Here is a 12,684-nt window from a genome sequence, read left to right as displayed (position 1 = left end):
TAAACAAACGAACAAAGCCCAACTTATCCTTCTAAGGAATATCTTTGGCTGTAATATTCAGGATTGAAATTCAACCTTCAAATCCTTTCATAAGTTTGTTATAAAGTTATTAAGCTTTAAATAGAGCTTTTTGTCTAGTTCTAAACTCAACACGTACAGTATAAAGTTACAGAGTTTCTTGGAACTTGCATTCACAATGCTTTTGCTAAACTAAGACCTTTGTTGTATGTTATACATCAAAAGATCCTTTGTAAGTAACAAGGACAGTTCACCAATGACATTATGATATTAAAATTCCCCGTAAAAAGTTAACGATATCTCCCACTGGTTCGTAACATTAACTGGTGATTAATCCAAGAATTAATGTGATTACTTAAGTCAGTAAAGATACTCGTAAAACGGGGAGTTTCTTGAAAATTCGGATCATTTACGTAGAATAGGAATTCCTTTAGTCACGTAAACGTGCTAGTGTTAATTTAATACAAGTTGGAACAAGTTCAACTAAGGTTTCACAGGAATTTAACCACTCACACAGTACAAAAATACTTAGCATTTACATTGTCATAGTTTGACCCTGCATTTTACATTGTACCGTTTCAAGTACAGTTAGCAAAGTATTAGCTTAACGTGTATGCAGGGATGCTAAGCAAAGTGTTGCTGACTGTACTTACTACATCCAAGAGATTCGGATGGGGGAAATTTCCAAACAAAGTTTCCTTTAATTTTGAGTGTAAGCCTCATTTAGACTTTAGAGTTTTAGACGGTTAAAGAACTTGCATGCAATCGATACATTGCTAACTACAGAGTACAAACAACAACACTCTTAACTGTCCATCGGTGGACCTTATGCCTTTTGTAATAAGGTTTACGAACTGTCAGTTAACAGCGTGGACTATGGTACGATGAATTCAGTCGATCGACCAAATACCGAAAATCGTATGCAAGTTCTTGAACCGCTTAAATGAGGCTTCGGTAATCAAGAATTAATTTTCCGTAAACGTTAGCTGAGCGGGCGTTGATTAAATTGGTCATCGTTAAATATTTTAGGTGCCATTAAATATTCTAGAAGGGTGTTTAGCAAAAGCGATGTTCGAAGTTTCTAATTGTTTTAATTTTGTATATAAAATTAAAACTTAGAAAATTACATTAATTATATACCTACCAGTGGCGGCGCGCCTAGATTGTTCGTAGGCAAGCCGTAGCTGAGTTGCCCTTCCTTTTCTTATACGTTTAAAGAAAATGGCCCAAGAGCCTGAATATCAGACAATCCGATGGGAATCAAGTTCTATGAATGCTCCTGATATACCTTATCTACCTTATATATACCTATTCCCCGATGGACAAATGGGAATGAATCGTTTCCATCTGTACACGCGGGGCGGAGACAAATGGTAATACACCCAATAAACGTCGAATTAGACGAACAGTACATTTTCAGTTTTATAATTTTCAACATCACGGTCACGATAATAGTTTAATCAATGGACTAAATCTAAATATCATTCGATTGGTTTAGCCTTCCTAATAATACCTGCCTCATAGTTTCGGCGATTACTGAGATTACACTCACACAACTGTCCATCGGTGGACCTTATGCTTTTTGTAATAAGGCCCACCGATGAACAGTTAAGAATGTTGCTTTTTGTAGTAATAGTGATCGTTGTTCGATTATTGATATTAGCTTTATCGTCAACTTCATGATAGGTTTTTTTAAAGCTACATATTTTTCTAGCAAAGTTTCTGCCTAATCATTACTGTGTGTTCTTAATAAAATAAATAAAAAATAAATTAAAGTAGCGTGGCTTAACCATTTTAAATTCTACAGTAAGATACCATAGAAAATATTACTAAGGTTGGCTAAATGACCAAGTCGCGTGATTTTCAGTACTGCTGATAGTATCTTAAAGATATAACTAGATTTTAAAACCGGGTACTTTCCTAAAATTGCTTAAAAATATAAAAAAAACAGACGATTTCAAATAACTCAACGATGACGGTCACGACCCTATAATTTCAAACAACTTTCTACGAAGTTCCTTCAAAGCGTTGCACTAAAAATATACGTTAAAAGGCGAGTACTTAAAGTCTCCAGTTTCTTGTGAACCTAGCTTAATGAGTCTTCTACCGTGCAGTGAGCTAATTACACTGCCTTGCACGTTTTACCTCACCTCACACCCTAATACCTAGTGCACGTGCCTTTACTTAAGTACATGTCTCGTGACCTAATTCTCGGATAACGTTAGTTCATACTTAATTACATCACTTCTCCGTCGAATTACTCTTGGCAGAGCAGTCGTGGTCACGTTGAACGACGAACGATTCTACGCCAGTTCTCCCTGGCAGATGCTTCTCTGGCACATGTGTTAAGTGGGGTGTTGGTAAGGGCTTTTATCTTTTATTACATCACTACACCTTATTAAACAAGGCCCCCCGCCGCATCTGTGTTTTTAATTTTTCGTGCGGTTTTCACCTATCAATATACCGGGTGTGGCCTGTAATATGAGCAAAAAATTAAACTGTAGGCTGTCCTCCTCATACTGACCAACATTTGTTCAGCGACTTTTAAAAATAACTTGTGGTTTGATTTTTAATACACTTGAAAATTTATTCTAAGACGCAATGTATTGCGAATTTTGTTGTGTTTAAGGCGTGACAAGCAACGTCAATGACAATGATATGGCGTGGCGATGGCGTCTATTGAAGATAATATTTATCTTGTATGAAAAGAGGGACTCTAAATACTTCATAATTTTTAAAAGTTGTTGAACAAAAGTGTCATCGTTTGAGGAGTACAATCTACGTTTTATTTATTTGCTCGTGTTACAGGCCACACCCGGTATGAGATAGGTTTAGGTGTATAATTTGTTAAGGTTTTGTGAAACATGTGCTCCCTACCTAATTATTTAACTAGCGTGAAGCGTCAATGACAAATTTGAGTTTTCCATTTAGGCTAAAATGTGTAAGAAACGATATGAATATGAAATAAGTAAGTGACGAGAGGTACAGAAGTGTATGGAAGCGAAAAACATGCTGCACCGACTCCGATAAGAACATGAGCGAAATAATTTTGCTTTGTGTTGGCAACTAGTATGTGACACCCCCGGAATAGTACCTAAGACCTAAGACAAGTACGCTTATTATTTAGTCGCAAATTCGCAATAAAACACAGTATACTGAAAAACGTAATTCAAGACCAAAAAAAGTAAGACAATGTTGCCAGTTTTTACTAGCGCGTCTTGTATTTACTTTATGTAAAAATAAATAAATGAAAGTACTTGTTTAAATAGTAGGAGTAAAATACCAAAAAATTAATTATCTTAGCGTGTTTATTTATAAAAAATATTTACTATTTTACAAACAAATTATTGCAGTGGCAACATTGTCTTACTTTTTTTGGTCTTGTATTTCGACTTCCAGTTTAGTTAGGGTTAAAGCTAAAAAATGTAGGGTTTACAAAATTGGACTTACATCAAATACCTTGCCCAAATCCGTGGCTAAGCAAGAACAGTTGTACGCGACGATACCCAACTCCTTCACCTGCAAACATAACCTAATTAACCCTTTAACCGCCGGAGTCTGATATATAAGACATTACATATCCAGCTCATTTCGCCACAGTTTGATAAATAAGACAAAGATCTGATTTGGTTTTTACAGCACATTTATAACTCCCGTAACTATGCCAACCTTACTCTGCGTGGTACCATTATTGTCGGTGGCGACACGAGCACGCTCGATCAAAAATTGCTGGCGGTTAAAATTTAAATAATCAAAACTTACAAAAGTAATTCATATAAACTGCATTAATTTCATGAAACTGTTGTATAGGTTTAGATTTGGTATCACGAATCCACTACTGTTTTTATTCTTATTTAAAATGCAAGCAAGTGTCACGAGAAGGAAGCTATACTATTTGACGATAATGTGGAGTTTAACCATCGAGTCCAAAGGATCTAGAGCTTTTAAACAGACAATGATCCTCGGATTAGGCGGGCCGAATGCTTGTTTGCCTGCCACTGACGTGGTATTACAGGCGATTTTTAGGGTTCCGTACCTCAAAAGGAAAAAACGGAACCCTTACAGGATCACTCGTGCGTCTGTCTGTCTGTCCGTCTGTCACAGCCCATTTTCTCGGAAACTAGTTACTGGACCAATTAAGTTGAATTTTGGTACACATATGTAAATTAGTGACCCAAAGATGTACATTTTTTTTTATAGTTATAAAATACATAGATTCGAAGTTATTTAAGAAAATAGCCAATAAAAAATACACAAAATAGTTCTTTACCTGTAGATGACAGGAAAACCTATTAGAAACGTGCAGTCAAGCGTCAGTCGGACTTATGTACGGAACCCTAGAAACGCGAGTCCGACTCGCACTTGGTCGGTTTTTTGTTATATCCCTATTGAAAATATATATTTGACAGGTTGATATGTGATTACCTGTGTAAGCGACCGCCAGTCCATATTGGCGCTGCCGATATAAAAGTGCTGGCGGTCGATAATCCAGAATTTGGTGTGGAGCACACCCCCTCCCAACAGCTTGGAGAAGTTCAGGCTTCGTACCTGAAACATGTATATAATTTATCTCTTCGAATGCCACGTATATCCTTCTATAAGCTAGTTGGATTGGGCTGTAGTCACGCGCGTCAGTTGACGTGTTCGGCGGTCAAAGGGGCTTGTCTAGTTTGCGTTACAGGGTCACGTTTTACAAAAGTCTTTTAACCTGTCGGTAAACGCTAGTTACCTATCTACAACAATTACACGCTACGAGACTTTTATAAAACAAGTTATTTATTTGATGATTTCGGAATTATAAGTATAGGTATACCCCATGTAAGTCAAGGTAGTACAAAATCATGTGTCAATTATAAAGTTAATCTAGTTATTATACCGCCGATACTAAAATTATAGTTTGATCATCCCAATTCGTTTAACCCATTTGGTCCTCAAAATTGGTATGAAGACATAGTGGGTAGTAATTTGGCCAATCAAACTGTCATTTTAGTACCTGAACTATAAAAACGGAGCTTAGAAGTATGTTATTCACCGGTATCGTACGTGTGCAACAAGAAGTAGAGGGGTTCAACAAACTTAAAGGCCTTGTTTACGTTGGAAGATTTATGGCCTGTGCACACCGGCTGCGTGTGCGTGACGTGCGGCCTTGTAGTATACAGATCCTTATGAGAGACGGCACACCGCTTGCGTGACGTGTGCGGCTCCAACATTTTAGTGCTCGTCACCCACACGCAAGCCGGTCTGCACAGGCCTTTATTCGGCCTTGTAGTTTTTAGGACGGTATTGTTGTTTAAAAAAATATTACAAACATAAAAAGAATACAAGTTACCTGGGCAGCTTTCTTCTTAACTAAATAGTCAGTATCTATATTAGGAAATAACTTAGTGGGCCAATTTTGAGCAATCTTCAAATTTATATTCCTTTTTGACCCAGCGGCGTATAACGCCTGGAACACTTGTTCTCCCTAAAACAAAGGTAATGCTAATTAAAAAATGTACAATAAGTACAAAACATTATATTACAATTGCATCAGTGTAAATCTGAATTTATTTATTAAAACCGTTTTAGTTTGGTTATGCACTTCATACTTTGTCACAGTAACAAATATGAACAAATAGTAACAAATAATATAAGCGACTTTGGATGGTATTCCAGCTGTCCAATTTCTTTGTCCAATATATATTGCGTCTCACTCCCTCATTAAGCAAAATGTGAGACGCAAATACACATTGAACCAAGATATTGGACAGATGGAATACCATCCTTATATATGTATAATCACAGAAATCATTTTTTTTAAAAAGGTAATAAACTTACCTCAATCGAGGAATTATATGGATATTCTTCATTAAACCTAAGAGTCCAGTAAAAAGACGCTATTTCTATGGTTGATTGAGCTTCATCTATTAAATCTAACCACACTTGCTTTGTGGGGGTATGAGTTATGTTTGGAGGGTACATATGGCCCTCTGGAATTGTTTCTACTAAAGATAATCTGTAACAACAATATTACATTAATTTAGAATTAACAAATCGGTTAATCAAGAATAATTTAGTCAGTTATAATTTTATTGACAAGCACTTGTGTGTTGATAACTGATAAGTGTATCCTGGGCGGGATATGGATGATATCCGGAAGATTGCGGGTCACTTCTGGATGAGATTAGCTCAGGACCGGGACAAGAGGTGTACTAGAAGAGAGGCCTATGCTCAGCAGTGGGCGATAAAGGGCTGATATGTCGATGATGACGAGTGTATCCTGCTGTAGATAATAGTTAACGGCTTATATACATTTTTTTTTTATGTGGTAAGGGAACAATAAGAAAATTAGCATTATAAACCTTCTGGATATATCCGAGTTAAGCATTCCATTAATTATAACAAATATAGTAACTACGATCACTAAAGAACCGATATACCTAGCTGAAAATCTTGGGACTACAGCCAAGCATAATAAAAAGCTATTGTTTGTTCACGTGTTGTAAAGTGATGTTGTCACACAATGTGAATGTCGTTATGGTTGATATTATCGCGTAGGTAGCAGCAAGAATGTGTTCGTGTTTTCCTTAAAGCGCGGTGTCAGGATGTGACACCCCTTAGCTACTAGAGAGTCTAGCTAGAGGCAAATGCAATATGTGTGCATGTCAAAACATGTCTGCTGCGGAATTGCATAACTGACAGAGAAATGTGAAAGATAATATATTTTTCTGACTCTACCACTTTCATCTATTACAGCACAATGAGCCAATTCACTATATGGGCACAGAATAAATAATAATACTAGATACAGAAGGTTCACTCTCTAACAACGTCTATTACGACAGATATGATCGCAGCAAGTACAAGGTGGCGTCCATTCCGTAGCGGTGCTCGACACCAAAATTGTGTGGCCCGCATGTATTTGTAGCGACGCGACGAAATCGCGGAGTGAGCCACGCCTGATATGGGCCAAGACAATGTTAAGTGTTCTTACCTACACTCGTCTGAGCAATATATGGGCGCCGGGGCGTTAGGGAGCGCGGGCGCAATGTTCGGCTGGTCCAGTAGCGGGACTAACACTACTAGTACTATGAGCACTATCACTATGGAGACAGGGATGCATGACGGCCGACACCATATGCTTTTCTTCTTTCTTCTGGAAAAAAATTACATTTTTTAAAATAGTAAAACAAAATACAAGATCACAAAACCAATAATAAGTGACAAATACTGAAAAAGTTTTTGGAGTTAAGTTTTATTTAGCTGTGTAGCCAGGTGTTAACAATTAAGGGCCACTTGCACCATCCCACAAACCCAGGGATAAATGGTTAAATCGTTAACCCAGTGTCATATTGTACTGCTAACCACAATTGGTTAAACCAGTTAACCTGGGAACCGGGTTAGTGGAATGGCGCAAATGGTGAAATGGTGCTAAGTAGATACTAGATTGGAGATCCAATTTTTAGAGAAATGCATCCATACGGTGTTTAAGATGTCTAACAGTCATATAGAGAACTTAAATATGATCTCTAGTGATTCTATTCATACAAAATATTCTCACTTGATTTAAAGCAGTAGCCAAGGATGCAATTAGGATAACACTAAGATGAGTTTTTTTTTATATATTTTTCTTCAATCAGCCTTCAGACCATAATCAGAAGTATTGTTCCGTAGATCAGCAGTTCTCAATCAAATCAGCATCTGATATGGCCCGTGAATTTATGAACAGAACACAAAATTATAGACAAAGGTTTCAAACAGTTGGTGATTTGGCTAAAATTCTTCTTCTTCTCTATTAACCTTCTGGTGCTTTATATCATGCATAGTGTAAAAGAATTATTTTTTTAAATACAGTCAAATACCCTATTGTCGGAGAGTGATACTCACTTGTCATTATAACTGTTGCCGTTTTCGTCTCTCATCATGAAGATCTGTTCCCACTGCTCCAACTCCTCATCTGATGATGAAGCGTTCCCCACACTCCCTGACTCGAGCACAGTCTGCCAACAAAAACATATCCATCAGATAATGTGTGGGCTTATCTTCTAGCCACCCGTACGTCAAACCTTGCCAAGCAAAATTAAATTTTATTTTGTCAACACAAAGTTCAAATTAGAATGGAACAGGAGACCTTTTTATAGGTCTCTGGGCGGCTAGAGGTTATAGTTATGTTAGGGCATTTTTGGACTTTTATTTACATGGACTCGTATTAACCAGTGACCGCTTGTAAATAAAAAGGTACACTCTGAATCATTCTCAGTGGGTACCAATAGGTACCTCATATAATAAAGGAGTTTATTTGTTGGGGTATGCTGCCGGTACTTTGAGGTTATATGATGCCAAAACAACACTCGGCTAAAAAAGTTCTCAATCTAAATAATACCACTCAGTTCTCTTTACGTCATTTATTAATTTTGATAAACATCAAAATATTGTTGGTCCTGTATTGGTAAGGTAAGTATTAATATTAAGTAGGTATAATTTAGTAATGTTCAGTTACCTAGAACGACAAAATAAAATAGATACAAATTACTATGTACGTATTAATTAGCAAATGTAAGAGGACGTTGCACTTTACAGTACCATTAGTACCAAGATATTGCATTGTTGCCTTTTAGTATCTATCGTCCTTTGTTTACTAAACAATTTTTATTAAGTATCCCCACTAACCTTAAACGTTTCCAATACAGTCTTAATCATCATAAGAATGTAGCCCATTTTGCAATCACAAATTAAAAATATCCGTGAAAAAAATACTGTTTAATTCATAAAAAGGTCACAAAAACCTAAAATAAAAATACATTACGTAGCAATGACACGATTTAACCCAAACAACTGACCAAAGAGCATATAATCACTACGTTTTAAGAGTCGGCACTCTCGAACAATCCTCGAACCGAATTATGAACGTACATATCCCAACACACCAAATACAGGCTTAAAGATCTCGCATCCAGGCCATAATTGTTAAAAAAAGAAAAACCACACAATACTACCAACACAAAAAAAAACAACGCTAGGGCTCGACACTTCCAGTACCTACTGTTTATCGATATCGATAAATGTGCGATACGTGCTGCTGTATTTACCTACTGTACTACCTATTAATAAAATAAAAGAACATTATATATATATATAAACAATTTTATTTTACATGATAAAAATAACATAGTTTATTATTCAAGTAGGCATATTACAATATGCTGAATTCGCGCGCATTCTTTTTTAATCTGGTCCCTTTTTATTGAAGGCACTGGATGGAGAATGATTTCCACAAATGAACTTGTTTCCATTCAGCTTTTGAATAGGTAAATAAATACGCCAAATCCTCATTTCCTTTTCCTCAGCTTTGCCCATAATCGACATCTGAAATAAAGAGATTATCGATAAAATTGGTCGTACACTATTCGTGTCATAGGTTACTTAGTTTTTTACTTAAAAATACTTTATTCACAAAATATTTTCGTTTTAATCATGGATTGTACACGACTAAAACTAATTAAATTAGTAACTGTTAACGACTCAAAGTAAAAAATGAAAATATTGCATACAAACATCAGTTTACCGACCTGTTCGGATCAAGTTGGAAATTTGGCCAAAAATGCGTCAGTAGTTAGTCTTCTTACACACCCACTACAAACTTCACATTTCCTTAAAGATTTGGCCCCCATTTAAATAACAGCTAAAGTTATTTTACCAATTACAATAAAAAATAACCACGTATTTTCACGTTCACGACAATTCAAATGACGTTTGACGTTTTACTACCAATCATACCAACCTAAAGAAAAGTAAGTATAATACGTCTATGTTAAAAGCAAGTATGGTATGTGCCACCAAAATGCAACAGCAGTCATTTTAATTCGATAAGATTATTTCTATGCCTCAATGTTGGTAACAAGGGCTTTCATAATTTATCAAAGTATGGGGTGTCGATGGGCTGCAACTGACGTTTTTTTTTACAAGCAGTAAATTTTGACAGAAATAGTGACGCGACATTCCGGATGAAAAACAAACGCACTAGTAGCACTAGTTGATTAACTAGTATCGAAATCGAATCGATAAAAATGATCAGTCGATGAAAAAATCACCGTTTACACTATACCACTTTTCAAATTATATTTTTTACTAAACGAGGTCAAAATTAATAATCTTGTAATGCATATCACGATCTACTAACCATTTATTAAATATTTCTGGTTTCTAACTAGGTAACCAAAGAATTAAGATTTATAATTAAACTAAACAGGTCACTGAACAAACTTCCTAAAATGCAATCACGAACACTACGCTTATTAAACTGCATTTTCGTTAATCCTTACGTTCCTTTACGAACCGTGTTGGCGCATTAGTGGCAAAAATATTACTGCAAAGTAAATGACGTCGGCAACCACTGCATTGTGCATGTGCATTTTAAATACTAGGTTAGAGTTGAAACCGTAACTATTCAGGGCACAGCGATTCCGACAATGTTATGACTAAGTATAGCAGATATATTTAGATTCGTGTTAGGACTAATTAATGTTACTATAGAATTGTTTCTTCTATATTAAAATTAAAGAACTTAGATAGGATGGTACAAGGATTGTTTGTACTACTGATAATTATAAATTATGTATGTAATAGCTATTATATAACTATATATAGTTATTTGTTGGATATTATTATGTTACTAAAGATTAATGATGATGATTTTTAAAAGGTATTAGGTAGGTACGTGGTAGGTAGTTACCCACGGAAGAAAGAATGAGCGCGCCGCCGATTATAATATCCTTAAAATATATGATACCCCGGTTGTCTCAGCTTTTGCCAAGGCACATGAGAGCCTGGGCTCCGATTGGCAATTAATCCCAAGATTTGGCGTAGGCACTAGATTTTATGAAAGCGACTGCCATATGACCTTCCAACGCAGCGGAGAAACTAGGCCTTATTTATATAAATAAATTCCTTATTGATATAATATAACACAATAAGACTGGGGTCAACAAACCGTGGTTCACGAACTGCATATGGCTCTAGCCAGTGTACAATGGCATCTCTACTCGCCTCTAGAATATTTATTTTGGGTGTCTTCTATATTCGTTTACCACTTGCAAAAATGTTTTGTACGATGGAGACAAAAATATCTGAATCAAACTTAATGGTCATGGAAGAACATGTTGCTGCTGTTGCTTGATATCTTAGAGCGTTTCATAACTGGAGTGGCCATTAAGAGTTTACCCCTCTGCCGAAAAACCTGCACAATTGTGCAAACTTTTGTATGGACTGATATGGCTTTTGCACGTTACGTACAAATCATGTAGAAATAGCAATACATTTGACGTCCCCTCCCCTGCAAAAATCGGCAGACTGTTTAAATAAAATTACAGCGATGACATCTCCAGTTGCTAAATGCTCTAAGCATGATATCAAAATACCAATGCATATGCATACCTACTATTGATTTGATGAATTAATATATTTGATTTCAATCCATCTAACAAGCCATACAATCAAATACTTTTTTAATTAATTTGCTAACTTTTCCGACATGCTGTGACGGAAATTATCATAACCCTCCATTGGGACAATTAGCTTTCGTATTTGTGCTGACACTGTAAACAACATTTACCTGCGATAAGTCGACGCCGGGCCGCCCGATCGCGTGTCCCCGCACTATTACGCTATAGACCATAAACAACACTTTTTTAATAATAATTACTCATTTTCCCGCGTTTGAGCTGTCAAAAATAAAACGTTGCAAAAATTCCCGCGCTTTGAGCTTTGACCGTGTTAACAAGGCAGCGGTTGAAATCACACTGTGTGACAAAACTTAGGTAATGTAAAAAATATATTCCATGGTTCCGATTTAACGATGGGTTGGGTTGGCCTGTAATATTTTTATCGAACGGACAATGCCACAGGTAGCTTTGACGACTGGTATGTTGGAGTCGATAATTGAAAGTGATTTTGGCTTTGATTTCAATTTTTGTAGCATAGTAACAATAGGGAGTGTGTAGTAGTAGTCAATTTTATTGATTCTGTTTTTGTATCCCTAATAAGTACCAATTTACTATAGTAGTTTATGTGACTGCTACATAATGAAAGGCATTAAAATACGAGTGTGGGTTTAAGAAACGAACGAAGTGAGTTTCTTAAAAGGATCACACGAGTGTTTTAATGCCTAATTATGTACAGTTACATACACTACTTTATCTACACACATATTATTACCTTCTATTATATATTCACTAACCTCATATTTCAACCGACATCCATCGTTGCTGTCTGACTTAACTCGCAGATTTGAGAGGTGGCGGCTTCTAAATATCTTTTTATCACTCATTTTACACGATACTTTTGCTTAAAGTTTGTTTAAAAACAACTATCAAATCAATTTTATAACCTAAAACTAATTAAAAGATGAAACTGTAAGTCAAATGGCGGTAAATGAAAACTTTTTTTCACAAATGTCACGCATCCGTAGTTTTTTTTAATTCATAGACAAAAGAATGAAGTCCCTATTCTCATGCCACTCTAGATCAAATGTCGTACGATTTATATTAAAAAAATATACCGAATTGACGTTCCGTATCGATAATTGTTTTAATATCTATGGATACTAGAATAGACACCCACTTGAGTTTTGACAGCTGTTCCAAATTTAAAACTCATAACCTTACAAAAATCTGTAAAGTTATAACTTTA

The 12,684-nt window shown here is 36.0% G+C and overlaps 1 protein-coding gene across 4 annotated transcripts in view; it reads right to left on the bottom strand.

Annotated features, from left to right (window-relative positions):
• The window catches only part of LOC134667954 (5'-3' exonuclease PLD3-like), a 78,151-nt gene that overhangs the window by 12,822 nt on the left and 52,645 nt on the right, over window positions 1-12,684 (bottom strand). For 2 of the 4 annotated variants that reach the window (XM_063525383.1, XM_063525387.1), the window contains exons 2-7: window positions 7,885-7,997; window positions 6,992-7,153; window positions 5,836-6,013; window positions 5,348-5,482; window positions 4,444-4,566; window positions 3,469-3,537 (exon numbers count right to left, since the gene is read on the bottom strand). In XM_063525383.1, coding sequence (XP_063381453.1) covers window positions 3,469-3,537; window positions 4,444-4,566; window positions 5,348-5,482; window positions 5,836-6,013; window positions 6,992-7,153; window positions 7,885-7,997 — 780 coding nt within the window. Of the gene's footprint in view, window positions 1-3,468; window positions 3,538-4,443; window positions 4,567-5,347; window positions 5,483-5,835; window positions 6,014-6,991; window positions 7,154-7,884; window positions 7,998-8,667; window positions 8,819-10,177; window positions 10,364-12,684 lie in introns of those variants that run through there. The other 2 variants (XM_063525386.1, XM_063525384.1) reach the window with 2 other exon arrangements.

This window comes from Cydia fagiglandana, chromosome 10 (assembly GCF_963556715.1).
Source record: "Cydia fagiglandana chromosome 10, ilCydFagi1.1, whole genome shotgun sequence".
In the NCBI taxonomy this organism is placed as follows: Eukaryota; Metazoa; Arthropoda; class Insecta; order Lepidoptera; family Tortricidae; genus Cydia; species Cydia fagiglandana.
This window is presented reverse-complemented; position numbering and strand designations above follow the sequence as displayed.